General features: G+C 41.7%; 1 protein-coding gene across 2 annotated transcripts in view; it reads left to right on the top strand.

Annotated features, from left to right (window-relative positions):
* The window catches only part of kiaa1549la (KIAA1549-like a), a 254,858-nt gene that overhangs the window by 113,782 nt on the left and 122,098 nt on the right, over positions 1-18,978 (top strand). For both annotated transcript variants that reach the window (XM_059652107.1, XM_059652108.1), the window contains exons 5-6: positions 3,330-3,460; positions 14,091-14,259. In XM_059652107.1, coding sequence (XP_059508090.1) covers positions 3,330-3,460; positions 14,091-14,259 — 300 coding nt within the window. The remainder of the gene's footprint in view (positions 1-3,329; positions 3,461-14,090; positions 14,260-18,978) is intronic.

The following is an 18,978-nucleotide window of genomic DNA, read 5'->3' as shown; positions in this document are numbered from 1 at the left end:
TTTGTGATAACGACTTAGGATGTAGTCGCTCACAATCCAATGTAAAAGACAGCCCATTCATCTTATTAAATGAGAGGCCACAATAAAACACCCTGACAGACCAGGTGTGGCATGTTGCTAAGGCAGAGAGCAGAATTCAGATTGAGTATAAAGTTGGATTATGCAAGAGGAAGTGGAAAGGGAGGAAATAATAAGAATGTTTTGAGACCTGGGAAACAGTGAGTTTACATAGAGAGATGGTGCTAAACCCAATTACATTAGCATTGTGGAAAGAGGAGACATCACAGCTCCAGGGCAGAGAAACTGGTTGACTAATTACTATAATTGTCAAGGGAAACCAGTAAGTTTATAAAATGGCATATCAGTGATCAGGAGCCACATCCAAGAATTGACCTTTAAGTGAAATGTGAATGCATCAGTTGCCAGCTGTTCAGTTACTGCTTTGCCCAGCTCATTGACAGGACAGGACTGGCTGGATTAATATATGATGTGGAGCTGCCAGTGTTGGACTGGGGATGGACACAGTCAGAATTCGCACAACACCAGGTTATAGTCCAACAGGTTTGTTTGAACTTGTTACATTCCAAATGATTCCCTCTTTCCCCTGACACTTTCTTCCCCTAACCATCCCCAAAATGAAGACACTGATTCAATTATGGTTTCCAGGTTTTGAATATGAGAGTTGATCATTGAATGACACAGTATCAATCATAACAGAAATGACTCAAATTTAAAATGTTTGTCTTTGTTTTAAAATTCTTGCAATGTTTTCCTTTCCTTATCTCCTTAATCATATCCAGTCCTACCCTCCTTGAATTCTGGCTTCTTGTGCATTCCTAGTTAGGTGAAAAATAGAGCAGGAACCAATCTTTACGCACTTTTATGTTTATTTGCAAAGTTACACATTGCAAGTGTCTATGTCTTACCTGAACAACCAGTTTCAGGTAATCTGCCCTTCATCCTCACCTCTTGTTTATAAATAGAACTAATATACAATATCATTAAACAATGAATTCCATTCCCACAGTCCCCTACCTATTTTTCTCCAATCATATGCTTCTTAAAATACAACTTTTTAACCAAACTTTGGGTCAACTGTCCTGTTGATTCCTTGTATGATTTAGTTTCAACTATTGTGAAACATCTTTCCTGTGCTGTACAAAAGACAAAGTTATTGCCATTCCCCATCCAGCTGGACACTGTTATAAAGCTGAGATCGACCCCCCCTCTGAAAACTACAAACAAAACACCCAAAGATGAGCACCTTGCTCTATAATCTGTTAAAAGGAGTGTGAAAAGTGATGTAACCTGGCTTTCAGCAACATGTAGTGGTTAAATAAAACAAATCCCTGACATTCAATTTACAGTCAACAAGTAACAATTTATTTATGTAACTCTAACTGTGAACAAATCAACTGAATTATTAAAAAACTGAATAAATCCTTTCTAACTACTAACTATTCCCAAATAAAACAAGATTCTCATAGTATGCTGTTCTAATAAATATAAGTCCCACTCGATTATAATAAAATTTAAAAATACAGAATTTAGTTTGTCAAAATTACAGCCAGGTTATGTGCCTTCTGGAATGCTCTATGCCTTTTCTATTGAATGTTCTGCCAGGAATGCTTTCTCCTTTTTTCAAGAAGGGTCTAGGCCTGAAATGTCAGCCTTCCTGCTCCTCTGATGCTGCTTGGCCTGCTGTGTTCATCCAGCTCTACACCTTGTTATCTCATGCTTTCTCCTGGGAAATGCAGGACTACAGGGATAGGATTGGGGTTTGGGGCGTGTCCGAGTGGGATGTTCTTCAGAGGGTTGATGTGGATTTGATGGGTCAAATTGTCTGCTTCCACACTGTCGGGATTTTATGAGATGAAAACCTTGCATTTCTGTAGCACTATCGCTAAGTTCTTTGTAGCTAATCCATTTGCGATGTCATCGCAGCTGCATTGCAGGGAGCATGGTGGCCAGTTAGCATGCAGTTACCTCCCAAAGCCAGTTGACGGCAACAGATAACCTGATTTTAGTGAATTGTTCAAAACCCATACCACAGAAAGTTGTGATGGGCAACCAGTGTGCCTGTGATCAGGAAGTTGACAATTGCATATATCTTAACCTTGTAGTACCAGATTTACACAGAGTTTACAGCTTGCAATTTCAACTTGACTTAAAGCAAGGCCCTGTCGAATGTAATGACTTGAACAACCACTCATGTGCTCCCTTGCAGGTCAGGCCAATACTTATCGCCTTAGCCAGCAGTGACATGATATTGATGGAGTCATGGCAATTTCAGGGGCGAATCTTATTGTGCCTCACTTTTCTAAGTTGTGACAACCATTTTACTTCAGCAGCACTTCATTGGCAGTAAAGTACTTTTGGATGTCCTGAGGTTGTGAAAAGTGCTATATATGAATGCAAATGTTTCTTTTTGCTCTAAAACCTTGGTCTTTCTTAAGTGCACTTTGGGCTTGAGAATTTCAGACTGGCTGTATGTGGGCAGAATATAGTGTCACACTGTATCTATTTTGACATGTTCCAGAAATTTTGAAAACTTTTGAAGCATTTCATTCTTCCCATGAAATAGGGAGAAGATTAAGTGAAATATCAGTAATGCAAGCATATCTGGGTTTGTTATTCCACGACTACTGGAATGCGAAGAGGATTATTTTGGCTTTGAGCTGATATGGAAATGATTTAGGCTAGAATTAAACTTGGTACGATCAGAAGTGTTAGAAATTAAGTAAAGAGAGAGGGCTTACATTTATATAGCCCCTTCCATGGCTTCAGGACTGTAACATCCAAATAAATATCTTGTAAAGTAGGAAACACAGATGCCTGTTTGCAGTCAACAAGTTTCAAAAAACAGCAGTGATTTTTTTTTCTTCAAGGATGTGGACAGTGCATGATACCATCAGTACTGTTCACTTGGCCAGGTATTATTCCTTCAGTAGTAGCTGTTCATCATTGCAGAATTCCATCAGTACTGGCTGTCTTACACTGCAATTCAGAAAGTGCAGTGCTCCCTTGGTGTGACAGCTTTGTATTAGCATCTTAATTTTGTAATGAAGTGAAATCTCAGTTTGCTCAGTGACTTTGGATCAACCAAGATGTTTTAGTAATTTTATTTTTCAGTGGAAACAGTAAAAAGTCAGCGTTGAGCATTTTACAGCAGTCCAAGAAGGTTGGAATAAGCACTGTCTGTTAGTTTAATCTTCCCCACGCAGGCTGTAAAAGAACCGTACATGGCAGAGGATTTAATAGGGCTTGTCATCTAAAGGAAATTCTTGTGTTTGCTAATAACGTTCTCTCTCTTGTTGTTTCTGACCCAGTGCTGCAGTTTGTGAGTACAACAGACATTGTGAAGTTCTGCAGTTTTGTTCAGACCATGGAGACAAGACTATGGAGAGCATTCGAGGAGGCTGCATCTCGAGCCAATCTGAAAAGTTACTTAAGTGTTCAGGTAATAGCTTTCTTTCTGGGTAGGTCTTCTCTTCCAATCATTTGAGGGAACACATCAGAACAAAGAACACTTGTGAAATAAAGCACTGTTAGGTCAAGTACTTGTGGCATTTTGTTTCCAAGGTGTCAAATATGGTGAATTATGTTATATAGGGCAATGTTAAAATTACATCGCACTGGGATTACAATGAATGACTGTGTTATCTAGTTCCCTCGACTTGGTATCTCACCTGATAGATGTACGGCAAAATATTCAGCTAGTAATGATGAACAGGATACAATGAGATTCATTGTCTGTGTTCCTTGTTTGGACTTACTGTGATTCCATTGTTTGTTTTGAAGGATTTCTTGCAGAGTCAGTTCAGTAGACCCACAATTATACACACCCTCTCTCTGTTGGCTTCTATTGGGCTCTGCTTCTCTTCTTTTTTTTTCTCTAACGTATGTCTCAATCTCAATGATGGTCTCCATGCCCCTGATTTAATTTGTTTCTCCGGATATCTCTACTTCTGTCTCTCTCCATATGTGTTTGTCTCTGCTGTCTAATTTACTTTTTAGCCCTCTGCTGTCACTATCAGTGCTTATCTCTTTAACTGCATGTGTGTTTGTGTCTCTCTCTTCACAATTTTCTGTATTCCGTCAATGCCCCTTTCATTTTAGATGTCTCTGCTCTTTTTCTCTCTTTCTATATGTTTGGCTTTCTTAATTTCTATCTTTTTATTCATTTTGTGTGTCTATGCCTCTCTGTCCATTTCTCTGTGTTCTCTTTCTCTTCTCACTCTCACTGTTTGTCTTTCCCACTCTGGTTTATTCTTTACTTCTCTCTCTGTCTTTCACTAAGCTTCTCTATCTCTATTTACTACTCCCACACACAATCTTTTAATGCCCCCTCTCATTTCTCTCTGTACCTGTTTTTAAATTCACTTGTAGGATATGGGCGTTGCTGGCTGACCAGCATTTATTGCCCATCCCTAATTGCCCTTGAGAAGGTGGTCGTGAGCTGCCTTTTTGAACCGCTGCAGTCCACCTCTCTCTCTTTTTTCTCTTTTCACTTGCTCTTCCTCCATACCTTTCAGTTCTCTTAATGTCTGTCTTTTTTACTCTCTGCATTGGATTATGCATCATATGGATTGCAAATTTATCTCCAGAATAAGCTCACATCCCTTTATCATTTGTCTCAGCAAAGTACCTCAAGCCTTTGCAACATTAAGTCAACCCCCTATTGTGACCAGTTTTCTTGTTGCAATTTCTCTTGTATTGTTCCTACTCAGTGTCACATACTGAAACCCAGATTGTGCCATTATTTCATACTTAAGCATTGCTTGAATAGCTGCCCTCCCACAAAACAAAATGCAGCAACAATGGCATACCTTAGTCATGTTAAAAATGAAGGTGTTTAATCAGATTTTTTTAATACCACAGAGACATGAAAAATGAATTAAATGCGTGATTGGGAACTTGTTAAAATTCATCTCTTGTTTTTTGAATTTTATGTATACACATATTGTGGTAACTTGAATATTGCTGAGAGAAATCTGTTCTGGAGATAACAGTTGGCTGACTTTTCCATGCCCCGTGGTGTATATTATTCAGCAAACTAAGAAGTGCCCTGCACCTATGTTGAAATCCAGCAGTGTGTGGGTTTACTAATCAAAAATGTAATCTGCAGACTCTAACACTTCAGTTACATCCCATCTGATCTTCCATAAAAACAATAACCAAGAGGTTAAAATAGATCAGACCAAATCTACTCAAAATATTTTAGGAAGATAACCTACAGCCTAGCCTTTTCTTACTTTAAGGTGTAAGGTGTGTTCCAGATACAATTTGATTGGTCGAACTACCCAACTTTAAGCAAAATATATAATGTGTTTCTACTATAATCAAATTACAGACAAAATAAAAATAAAAGAAAAGAATTGGCTGAACTGTAGCTGTATTGAAAAGAAATGAATGAGCTGCAGATGCTCTAACTAGAAACAAAAACAAGTTGCTGGAAAAGCTCAGCAGGTCCGGCAGCATCTGTGACAAGAAGTCAGACTTAATGTTGTGGGTCTGGTGATCCTTCCTCAGAAGTTCTGAGGACACTGGACACAAAATATCAACTGTGATTTCTTGTCACAGCTGCCGCTGAGCCTTTACAGTTCTGAAGAAGGCTCCTGACCTGAAACATTAACTTTCCTGTTCCCCTGATGCTGCCTGACCTGCTGTGTTCCTCCAGCTCCACACTACGTTGAGCTTTTACAGCAACTTATTTTCATGTAACTCTGTTGTAATGCTTAACAGAATATTATATATATATTAGCTACTACTAATTAACTGTTCTGATATTGTAGTACTCATAAACACACCCTTGGCAAAAGCAAATTCAGTAAAATAGATTCCAGCAGCAGGAAGAGAAGCCCAGCTTTTGCCATAACAGAGAGAGGAATAAGAGCTTCCACATCCAGCTTCAAGTCCCCAGCAACTGCTGAAAGCTAAATCTAAAAATCTTGGTTCTGTAGGAGTTTGACCCCACCCATTCAGGCTGCATCTATTGTTCCAATTTGGAAAAAAGTCTCAGAGGCCTCGCAAGCTGTTTATTTTATTGCCTTTGGAGAATTCTGCTTGGCATATCTGTTTGAACCTTTCTTCATCAATAGAAATGACCAACTACATCTCTTAAAGCCATAATATCATCACACTTAGAAGCGTTGGAAATTGAAGCAAAAATAGCCTCGTCTCAAAATTTCTTTAGTGGATTTCTAGATATGTTTATGATCAGTGAATTTTTAGGAGCATTCATGCAATAGGAGCTGTTGTTGTATTAAAGTAGCTTGGACCACAGCTCTTAATATTGATTTGATATAGACCTCTGTGGGTTGTTCCACAGTCTAATCCCACATTTATTCTTCAATTAGATTACCTGTTTATTTAGCACATTTCTGTTTGTGAGATTTTGCTATTCAAAAATTGGCTTCTGCATATCCTGCCTGACAATAACAACTGCATTTCCAAAGTACTCAATTGGCTGCAAAGCATTTTGAGATGTCCTGAAGTTCTGTGAAAGCGACAATGTAACCTTAAGTCTTTCTTTCCTCTTTGCAAGTGACCTCTGCTCCCCAGTGTGGCTGGTCAGTGACTGGAATATATGAGCAAGCGTGCAGGTCTCAGTAAACATCTTGAAAGCTGGAGAGCTTTGTAAAGATACTACAATGGAGGTTGTTGAAGGATGGAGGGTAGTTCAGATTCAGTGTGTTCCTCTTATTGATCTTATGAGCTCTCCTATAGAAGAGGCAGCATAAGTGACTTGCTGGATCTCCTACTGCTTGCTGTGAACTCCACTATCTCAACACAGTTATTTCCTCTACCCTTCACTTTGCATACCAACTTTCCCACAAACTCTTCACTATCTCCTCCACTTTCTTCCTCTCTTGCCACTATTCCTGCCTCGATCTTTTCTTGGATTAGCCGCAGGTTCCCTCTGTACTTCTGAGATAATAAAGTGTGAAGCTGGATGAACACAGCAGGCCAAGCAGCATCTCAGGAGCACAAAAGCTGACGTTTCGGGCTGAGACCCTTCATCAGAGAGCTCTGTACTTCTGTACTTCTCTCAGCTTTCCCTAAAGCTTCCATTCTTTGAATCTCGATGCAACTGAATGGCATTGTTAGGCCATTTCTCTTCAGTGTTAAGCACGTCCGCCTCTCCCTCTCTCCCTATTTATTCCAGAACCCTCACCCAATCCCCCTCTCTGATGAAGGGTCTAGGCCCGAAACGTCAGCTTTTGTGCTCCTGAGATGCTGCTGGGCCTGTTGTGTTCATCCAGCCTCACATTTTATTATCTTTACACCAAGTTTGATTGGATAAGGAAGACAGGATTCCTGATCCCAAAAAGACATTAGTGAGATCCATTCCTGGTCACTTGTACCAGTTTTGTTTTGAAAATTTTCAAATTTAATTCCATTTCTCAAATTACAGACACTGAGGTTCACACTGCAAGCTCTTTAATTATAAGCTCAGACTTCTGATTAATGGTCACTCAGACAACCATCACCTCATTGTACTTTGTCTGGAAGGAAGCGCCAATTTGCAGTCATAACATTCATAACTCTGTGTAAAATTCCACACATGGGATGTTAGCACTCTTTGCAAATATAATGTCATTGAACGAAGTTAAAACTGGTTGGTTACTCTCGACTTCTCTTTGTGCTTTATTATAGTAGTCCTATTCCTCATAAAATGTCAGGTTTGATTCTCCGATTCTCATTTTGCGATGGAGAGCAGTCTGTCATTACTGTTTTCATTGTTGGTCTCTTTTTCCCCTCAGGTAGACCTTCTGCATCCATTCAGTTTTCTGAAAGATTAATATCACCATGACAACAATAGATATTCAGCGTGGCCTCTTTCACAAATCTAATCAATTCTCCATCACTCTATTCATTTTGTCTGGTGATTTGTAATTTGCTATTTTTGCCACCTCAGGTGGGGTTTGTTCTTTTGTACCATTTTTCTCCCATCTGGGCCCTCTTGTGGCCCTGAATAGTTGTGTCCCTTTCCTTTACTGAGAGGCCTGTCCACTAGACCCACCTGCTCCAGAGATGTGTAATAACATAGTTAGAAACAAAATAAACTGCAGATGCTGGAACCCGAGGTAGACAAACAGGTGGCTGGAAGAACACAACTGGCCAGGCAGCATCTGGAGGAAAGAAGAAGCCAATGCTTTGGGTATTACCCTTCTTCAGGACTGGATGTTGGTGGGTAAGGCTATGTGTAGATAAAGCGGGAGAGGGTGGTGTAGCAGAATGGTGGTGATAGGTGGACACTGGTTGTAGGTATGACTTGGTTGGTCGATGGGAGGGATTAGTCTGGCTGGTGGCTGGAAAGGAGGGTCAAAAGGTGGAATGGAAGGGAGGAGGTGGGGCTGAAAGGGAACTGGGGAATGGTTTGGAAGCTTAATTGAAATTGGAGAACTCAGTGTTGAGTCCTTCAGGCTGTAGGGTGCCCCAGCGACAGATAACGTGTTGTTCCTCAAATTTGTGTTCTGAGTTGCTGCAAGACTGGAGGAGGCCAAGGATTGAAGTGGGGGGTCGGGGGGCGGTGTTGTTGAAATGGGCGGTGACTGGGAGGTTAGGCTGGCCGTTATGGGGCAGGTGAAGATGCTCGGTGAAACAGTCATCTGGGCTACGCTTGGTCTTACTGACGTAGAGAAGACCACTTTGGGAGCACAGGGTGCAGTAGACTAGTTTGGAAGAAATGCAGATGAAGTTCTATCTCACCTGGAAGGACCGTTTAGGGACCTGGATGGAGGGGAGGGAGGTGGTATGTTGGCAGGCTTTGCACCTTGTACAATTACAGAGGAAGGTACATGGGTGGGGGAGATTGGAGTGGTTGGTGGGGAGTGTCGCACTAACTAAGGAGTGGCGAAGGGAATGGTCCTTAGGGAAGGCAGAGAGGGATGGGGAGAGGAGGATGTTCTGGGTGGTGGGGACTAATTGGAATCGGCGGAAGTGTTTGAGAATGATACGTTGGATGGTGGGGTGGAAAATGAGGTCAAGGGGGTCCCTGTCTTTATTTTGTTTGCAGGGGGTTTGGTGGTTAAAAGCAGTAGACCATGGAATGGAGGAGGCACGGTGGAGGGCTGTCTGGATGGCAGAGGGAGGAAGAATATTGTCTGAAAAAGGAGGCATCCAGGATGCTTGGGAGTGGAATATTTCCTCATCAAAGCAGATGCGACGGAGATGGAGAAGTTGGGAAAATGGGATGGAGTTATTGCAGGATATAGGGTGGGAGGTGGTGTAGACAAGGTAGCTACAGGAGTCTGTGGGTTTATTGTGAATGTTGGTCTGTAAACTGTCACCAGAAATGGAAATGGAAAGGTCAAGGAATGGGATGGAGTTGTCTGAGATAGACCAGGTGAATTTGAGGGTGGGGTGGGAGTTATTTGCAAAGACGATGAACTGCTCCAGTTCGGTCTGGGTGCAGGATGCTGCACTGATGCAGTCATCGATGTAACGGCAGAAGAGTTGGGGAACAGTGCCAGTGTTCACACTGAAGAGGGACTGTTCGAGATAACTTACCAATAGGCTGGCATAGCTGGGGTCCATGTGAGTGCCCATGGCAACCTGCTGGATTTGGAGAAAGTGGGAAGAATTGAAGGAAATGTTATTGAGGGTGAGGACTAGGTCAGCAAGGCAGAGGCAGGTATTGGTGGGGGTGGGGGCGGTGGTGGTTGGATCTGATGGGTCTGTTGGAGAGGGAAAAGCTGGCACCTGTTGGGGATGAATGTGTGTAGGGATCGCACACCTGCAGTAAAGATTAAGTGTTGGGGGCCAGAGAAGTGCAAGTTTCCAAGGGGGTGGAGGGCATGGAGGGCAAGGGGAGAGAATGGAGTCGAGTTCGGAAGAGATGGGTTGGTGGGGCATGTGGAGACGATGCGTTGCCGGGGTAGTTGGGCTTGTGCATCTTGAGGAGCAGGTAGAATCGGGCAGTGTGGGGCTGGGGGCCTATTGGGCTGGACGTGGTGGAGGGGAGGCCAGTGAGGTCATGGACAGTGTAGGAGATGGTGGCTTGATGGGCCATGGTGGGGTCATGGTCAAGGGGGAGCTAAGACGTGGTATCGGAGAGTTAGCCTTTGGCCCCTGTGACATAGAGGTCAGTCCTCCAGACTACCACCACCCTGCCTTTGTCAGCGGGTTTGATGGTGAAGCAGGGATTGGTGCGGAGAGAGTGGAGCACTGCACATTCAGAGGAAGAGAGGTTGCAGTGGGTGATTTGGGGGGTGGGGTGGTGGAGAATTTGAGGCAGTTGATGCTAACTGCCAATGCAACAGTGAAGAGGTCCAGAGTGGGTAAGAGGCCAGAAGGGGGTGTCCAAGTGGAGGAGGAAGGTTGGAGGTCAGAGAAGGGGTCCCCAGAGGGTGATTGGGCATCTCTATCGAAGAAGAAGGCATGGAGGCAGTGCAAGAAGAATTCCACGTTGTGGTAATCTGCGCTGTAACTGTCCGAGATACCTGGCCACACACCCTGCCTCCCCACCTCCATCCAGTTCCCTAAACACTCCTTCTAGGTGAGACAGAGCTTCACCTGCATCTCCTCCAACCTAGTCTATTGCATTGGGTGCTCCCGATGTGGTCTCTACATCAGTGAGACCAAACGTAAAGCTGACCGTTTCACTGTACATCTTCGCCTGACCCATAGTGGCCAACCTAACCTCCCGGTCACCAACCATATCAACTTCTCCTTCACTGCCCTACTGTCCCTCCGACATGTCCGTACTCAGCCTCTTCCAGTCCTTCATCGATTCAGAATGCAAATTTGAGGAACTACACCTTATCTTCCACCTGGACACTGTACAGCCTGGAGGACTCTACATTGAGTTCTCTCATTTCAAATAACCTTCTCACCCATTCCCTGCCTCCCCTTCCAGCCCCACCTCTTCCCTCCCATTTCACCTGTTGACTGTCCCTTCCAGCCACCAACTGGATTCAACCCTCCCATCAACCAACTAGGATGTACATACTACCAGTGTCCACCTATCATCACCATTCCCCTACCCCCCTCTGCCCTTATCTGCAGATCCTCTTGCCCCCATATCCGGTCCTGGATGAGGGTAATACCTGAAATGTTGACTCCTCCTTTCCTCCAGATGCTGCCTGGCTTCCTCTGTTCCTCCAGCCGCCTGTTTGTCCCCTTTTTGTACAATAACATGACTGAACAGACTGATTGAAAAAAGGCCAACTTTAAAAGTTATTCCAGGTAGGCCCTCCTGTAGCACAGTGGTAGTGTCTACACCTGGAATGGGAGGCCCAGGTACAAGTCCTGCCTGCTTTAGAGGTGTGTAAAAATATTTCTGAACAGGTTGATTAGAAAAATAGCTTATCTTCCAGCTACATATTAAAGATCTCATTGACTAGTATTTTATACTTCGTAATCTGATGAATCCCAATAGGATGAACTCCTAATTATATCATTTGCTGATTCATTCATTCAAATCCTTCTTATTCAATTCTGCATCATTATGTACATCATTAGTTGTAAGTGACACTGGTTTCATTATTCTAATTTCAGCACAAGGACAGATTTTCATTAAAGGCTAAAGACCCCAAAGCCCAGAAATGTTCCACCTCCCACTAATGCTACATTGCTTTGAAATGTTAATGCCCCAATTTTGCAGGAGGTGAGCTTGGCATTTTATTGGTGGTGCTGAATATCCCCAAAAGTTGGGAGCTGTCTGTCTAATGCCAGCAGCAAAAGTAGATGGCATCCATGGTTAATTCACTCATGGGACGAGGATATTTCTGGCTCGGCCAGCACTTATTGCCCATTTCTAATTGCCCAGAAGGCAGTTAAGAGTTAATCACATTCCCGTGGGCCTGGAGTCACATATAGGCTGGACCAGGCAAGGATGACGGATTTTCTTCTCGAAAGGACAGTAGTGAACCAGATGGATTTTTCCCAACAATCGACAATGGATTTATGGTCATCATTAGACTCTTGATTCCAGATTTTCATTGAATTCAAATTTCACCATCTGCCATGGCAGAATTTGAACCCGGGTCCCCAGAACATTAGGTGAGTCTCTGAATTAACCGACTAACAAAAATACCACTGCACCATTGCTTCCCCATTTGGTAGTGATGACTAGAATAGCTTCTTGGAAGGCCAGCAGTTTTGAGAAGAGGAAAGTGGGCCACTCAGGCAAAGTAAATGCATGGTGCCACACCAGCATGAAAAGCACCATGGATCAATACTTTTCATCCCTTTAGAACAAACTTTCACTTCTTGACATAATACGTCTGGCAGCTGGTAAAAAAGGTTTCTTTCACCTTTACAAGCCTGGTCCTCAACCTCAAAGGTTTGATTAGAAGCTATCAGAGAACTTAATAAGCCATTATTTAGAGGCATACATTCCGCTTTATGAGCATCCATTTGAAAATCATAGCGTATGTTGGAGGCGCTGAGATCCAGAGACAATTTGGGGACCAGTTTTTAAATTGCATCCACACATGATCCTGACCTTGTCAGCAAATGGAAATCCAGTTTCCAGTGGGTTTGTTGCGAAGCAGGTTTTGTTGTTCACCCACTGTCCTGTCCTAATTTTGAAGGTTAAAAAGAATTTTCAGAGGCACTGTATTCTCTAGGGGCTCTGTCAGCATGAATAAGGAGAAACTGTTTCCAGTGGCTGCAAGACCAGTAGTCAAATGTGGAGAAGATAAGAGTATATTTTTCATGCACCCTGTTTTTATGATGTTCTGCCTGAAAGTGTGGAGGGAGCAGATTCAGTAGTAACTGGAGAAATAATTGAAGGGGAAAGGCTTGCTGGTCTTCCGGGAGACAATGGAGGAGTGGAACTAATTGAACAACTCTTTCGAAGAGACACCATGTCTGAATGGGGTCCTTCTGTGCTGCATCAATCTGTGAATTCAGTATCAGAATGTTGAGATTAAAGTGTACAAACCAGAACAAATGTTAACATAGAACATAGAACATAGAACAGTACATCTTGCTTATCCTTTCTAATTTGAAATTGTACAATTTAATGTCCCTAATAAATTATTGGATCCTCCAGTTTCAGAAAGATAGAGCTTTGTTAGAATTGTGATGGATAAAATTAGATCTAATTTCTGAGCTTATCCAGGATTTAGAGTGACCTATTAACCCACAAGAGACGAGCAATGCATTGCAAAGCCCTCTACAAAGCCAGAAGATTTTTAATGAGCCTCCTATTAAGTTAGGCATTCTGGATTGTCAAGGTACCTGAGTTTTTCTCCTTGTCACAGTTATGTTTCACGTAACTATTTTCAGCTGCGTCTTTCATGTGCATTTTCTGCAATGTGTAGATTGCACATTGTAAATCATGTAATTTGCGCATACTTTAACATGTTGCAAATTGTAAATCAAGATTAAAGGGTAATTTTTTTTAAAAGAAGCAGACAATTAGAAGGGATGCATGTGCGAAGGGTATATCTTGCTTCAGCAGTTTTTTTATTTAAAGGGTATGCATCATTGCAATGGTTTATTACTTAAATAGTTTGTGCCATTTTAAAGGGGCTATATTGTGTCATCGCAATTTTTTTTAATTTAAGGAACTTATGCCATTTCCAGTTTATGTATTGAAAGGATTTGTTTAGTTTAAGGCATGTGCTGTTATATTATTTGAAAAGGTTGTAAAATTTAAGGACATTTTTTAAAATAGATGCAGAACGCGTGCAAAGGGGGTTGTGCTGTTTCAAAATTGTATCAGAGATAGTAGGAACTGCAGATGCTGGAGAATCCGAGATAACAATGTGTGGAGCTAGATGAACACAGCAGGCCCAGCAGCATCTTAGGAGCACAAAACCCGACATGACGTTTTGGGCCTAGATGATGAAGGGTCTAGGCCCGAAATGTCAAGTCGGCTTTTGTGCTCCTAAGATGCTGCTTGGCCTGCTGTGTTCACCCAGCTCCACACCTTGTTATCTCTGTGCTGTTCCAAAAGTTTGTTTTGTTTTATGTATTGCTGTTGTTAAAAGCCTTTGGCTTAGAGGATGTTTATTGCTTCAAAGCTATGTATTAAAGGTTAAATATCATCAAAGTATGTGTGCAAGCAGGGACTTTATGGATAGGAGGAGACGAAACATCTAAATGCCACATGTATGTTGTTTTCCCTTTAGATTTTGAACACGTCTGTTGCTGACGGCTCTACAGCTGTCACAATGGTGTATGCAGTGAGAAATGAAAGTACGCTTCTCAACGGCACAACGGCCAGCAGCCTTTTGCATCACTTGACAGCTGCTGAGCTTGGATACTACCTGGCTTACCCACCACTGATCCTTGCTGAACGTAAGTGTCCTCCATCACATCTCACTTTGTTCTGTATTTGAAACACAGCGCAGCAAACAGGGTGATGAGGAAGAGGAGCAGCTGATTGATCCTTCTGGGAGAGAGGTGTGGCAGGGAGTTGAGGCTGATAAATGATATGGGAGGGTTAGGAATGATTTGATTTGATTTGATTTGGTTTGATTTATTATTGTCACATAAACGAAGGTACAGTGAAAAATCTTGAACGAAAATGGAAGTAGCAGGAAAAGCTCAGCAGGTCTGTCAGCAGCTGTGAAGAAAAAAAATCAGAGTGAATGTTTCAGGTCCGGTGACCCTTGCTTAGAATCTTGTTTTGCATGTCACCCAGACAAATCATACTTTTCAGAAGTCCATCAGGGTAATAGCATAGAATGCAAATTAAAGTATTACAGTTACAGAGAAGGTGCAGAGAAAGATCACCGTTAATATATGAAGGGTCCATTCATAAGTCTGGTAACAACGGGGAGAATGCAGTTCTTAAATCTGTTCTCAAACTTTTGATTCTTCTGCCTGATGGAAGAGGGTGGAAGAGAGTATAACCGGGGTGAGAATGTTTTTGACTAAGCTGGCTGCTTTTCCGAGGCAGTCAGAAGTCTAGATGGAATCATTGGGAGGAAGGCTGATTTTATAGATGAAAGACAGAGCTTTTGCATTTGTCTGTTATCTTATACAAACCTCAGGATGTCCCAAAATACTTATGAACGTACAGGTTAGGGCAGAAGCAGGATCAGGCCATTTATACACACAAGCCTGCTCCATTATTCCATAAGATCACGGCTAATCTGATGACTCCATATCCTTGCCTACCCTGATAACTTTTCACCCAGTTTTTCTTCAAAACCCTACCTATCTCTGCCTTAAAAAATTATTCAAAGACCAGGAACCTCTCCTGCATTGACAGGCTGTATTGACATGTGTATCATTGCATGGTTACTCAACCTGTTTGTCTGTGTTATGAACGTTCCTTCCTTGGCTGTTAAATCCTGGTGTGGTACTTGAACCTGAAGCTGCTGGCTCAGAAGCAGGGATGCAACCTATTACAGCAGGAAACAGTAACAGACTTTTAACCTAATTTTTGTGATTGATATAAATTAATTTCCCTCCACTGCTACCTTATGATTTGCGCAATGGGTTTTTTCAAACAGCCCCAATAATACAGTTCAGTGAGCTTTTGATTGCACAGGGAACAGGCTTCTAGTAACAGTTGTAATACTGTTCAGTGATAATGGGAACTGCAGACGCTGGAGAATCCAAGATAACAAATTGTGGAGCTGGATGAACACAGCAGGCAAAGCAGCATCTCAGGAGCACAAAAGCTGATGTTTCGGGCCTAGATCCTTCATCAGAGGGGGGGATGGGGAGAGGGAACTTTTGGGAGAGAGGGGGAGGTGGACCGAAGATGGAGAGACTCTTCGCCTGCTGTGTTCATCCAGCTCCACACTTTGTTATCTTCTAATACTGTTCAGTTGGTTTAATGAAGTAAATGTGTGCTCGAAGATAGTGGGAAATAAGATTTGAGTTTAGTACATCAAGGAATGGTAATTGAGGCTTTTCAAACATGGAAGAGTGTGATGGTGCAAGCAGGCATTCCCCCCTCTGGTGGAGGAATAAAAACTGAAGAGACAAAACTGGAACCGGCTTATTTAGGTGAAAATCCAGGGCTCATTTTCAAATGAAGAGCTCCAGAAATCTGGCACATGGTCACCCACAGAAGGCTTCAGTTCTTTAGGATCGAAAGGATAATTATCCTGTTACCACTTCCTTTATCCATTGAGCCATTCATTTAATCTCTCTTTTTTTGTTCTTTAACCAATCTTTCACATCCTCATTTGCTTAAACCCAATACGTCTCCAGTTATGTACAATTCTGATGAAAGGCCATCAAGCTGAAAGGTAAACTCTGTCACACCCCGCACCAGTTCTGCCAGATCTGCTGTATATTTCTAGCACTTCCAGTCTAATTTTCAGATTTCTAGCATCAATGATATTTTGCTGCTGTATCAATGAATTTTCGTTGGGTAAAGGGATATGGGGTTGAGATAATGAATGGAATTGAACATAAAACTTGTTTAATCGAATAGCAGAGGTAGCTCTAGGGACTGAATAACTATGTTTCTATAATTGTCTCACTCTTCCTCTTTCTCTCTCTCACTGCACACAAAACATAAGGTCAATCCATTAGCAACAGATACAAATAAATTACATTTTCCAAGCCATTTTCATTATTAATGTAGTTAAGTACAAATCAAAGCTAGAAATATCTGGTCTTGTTGGTGTGTTGGAACCCATGTGTATTGTCAAATACGAAATTGATAATCCAGGAAAAGGCTCATGAGATAAGATGATAGTTCATCAAGCTGATATTTCTTATGGGAATTTATACTCTGCAGGAGTACCTTTTCATATAATTTTCCTAATCAACTAATGGGCACAAAGACTCAAACTTCTGGAAATTGAATTAGCCAAAGAGACAAACGTGCTTGTCTTTATTCATCGTTTTTAGGTTAAGGTTTGCATCCTTTGTAAAGATAAGATTTATAATCTGGGTCAAAATTTTATTGATAGGACACATGCCATTTATGGCACAGGATGAGATCATTCGGCCCATCCTGTCTGAGTCAGCTGAAAAAGAGCTATTCACGCTTATCCCACTTTGCAATTCTTGGTCTGCAGTTCTGCAGTTGGGCTGCTTTATTTGCATATCCAAATGTTTTTTTTAAATAAATTGATGGATCTGCTTCTAGTGAATCCCCTTGAGGGATTGAATCTCAGACTCTGACGTACTCAGAAGAAAAAAGTTCTCCCCTCAGAGCATTCTAAAATGCTTCACATCTGTTAAGTCATTATTGTTAACTGTGTTAACATAACAGCTGGAAGAGCAATAATTCATTATAGATTTTTATCACACTTTGAATTCCTGCCTTGCTTAGTCAAGTCCATAATCTTTGACAAAAGATTGGTAGAAGAGACACACACGTAGGGAAGGTATTTGGAGCTTTTGAAACGGAGCTGTTATGAACCTTGCCAATACAGCAAGGCTAAATCTAGATCATACAATAACTGGGCTAATCACAACAACTTCAGCAGCTACAGAATAGTCAATGTGAATTATGTTGGATGAGAAGAATGATGCAAGTCAACTTCAGCAGGACCAATGAAACAGTTATTGGAAACCAGAACCAATATTATGCATCTAAATAATAGAGGATGTTAGGCTCTAAACTGTCAAATTCCATCTGTTAATCTCTCTGAGTCTCTATCTCTCTTGTCTTTTGAAATACTCCTTAAAATTTATACCTAACACCACCTTTACTAATATTTCCTTCTTGGGTTTGAGGACAAGTTCTTCTTTGAGTATGGACTCCTGTGAAGCATCTATAGATGTTTTCCGATACTAAAGGTGCTCTCAAAGTTGATGGGACATGCCACGTTTTATTTTGTGCCTTCCTGACTTGGAATCAGTGCTGTTTGTAAATAATCTTTCAGGGTAAATGTCTCAGGAGGGGGCTGTGAAAAGCTCTTGATCCTCATTTTATGAGAACTTTGGAACTGCCTGCTAAATTATTTATAGAAAGTTGTGCTTGATCCATCCAGGCCCCATGGATCTTCCCACTGGAGCAGTTTCACATCTGGAAGCAACATGAGCACAAGAGTCCATGGGTCAGGAGTCAGCACTGTTTCTGAAAAGCAATGTTACTTCATGCCTTTTCATTAGTTCAACACCTCATTAATCTTGCTGTGAGGACAGAGAAAAAAACACCTATGCTAGCAAAAGTGATCCAGCAGAGGACATTAAATAACAAATGTGTATTTATATTGCAAAGCAAAATCATCTGGAAATTTAAAATCTGAAATAAAGAGACAAGATGCAGCACTCTGTGGTACAGGCTATATCTGTGGAGAGAAACAGTGAGTATATCAGGCTGATGACCTGTCATTATTAATGGTCACTTCCAGTTGTCCTCAGTTCCTTATCCTGCTCACCAACTGTGATGTCATTGCCACGAAATCATCCCTGATAAGAACAGCCCAGCCTTGCCATCTTTCTGATTTCTGGATGTTCGCCGCACCAGCTCCCCATCCTCATGATGCATTGAGAAAATACCAAACCTATAAAGAATGTACGCTGCAGAAACAGGCCATTCAGCCCACCTGGTACATGGCAGTTTGATATACAGTTCATTTATATTCGTATTGTTACAAAAAAGAAGAAAGGCTAGTTTGCTTCTTATGGCATTTTACCAGCAATGTGTTGATAGGCAAGACTCTTGTTGAAGTCCCACACAAAGCTTTTCCTTCAGTTGACAGCTTGATGCAGCAAAGGTATACTTCCATTCTGCTACTTTGCACAGAGCAAAAACAGCTACCATAACAGTATTTTAAATGTGCTGGTGATATGTTATTAGTGTTTGTGAAACAATTATCTTATGCTTTAAGGATCAAATGTTTGTCATTATATTTAGGACCTTTTGACCATTTCCACTCTCTTTGGAAAAATAATAGTCTTATATTCAGTACATGTTAAACGATATATTTAAAATGACAGGGGTTAGATAATGAATCAGCCGGTATGAAACCTCCTCATGGATTGTAGATCACAGCCAGTTTGTTGGATTACTTCACCCACTGATTGACAGCTCACACCCGTTGTGTTGAGCTGTCTCCAGTGTATACGCTCAGCAAGCCATTGATTGAAACTTGC

The sequence above is a fragment of the Stegostoma tigrinum genome, chromosome 17, assembly GCF_030684315.1.
Source record: "Stegostoma tigrinum isolate sSteTig4 chromosome 17, sSteTig4.hap1, whole genome shotgun sequence".
NCBI classification, from domain to species: domain Eukaryota; kingdom Metazoa; phylum Chordata; class Chondrichthyes; order Orectolobiformes; family Stegostomatidae; genus Stegostoma; species Stegostoma tigrinum.
The sequence above is the reverse complement of the archived record's forward strand: the minus strand, read 5'-3'. Positions and strand labels throughout refer to the sequence as shown.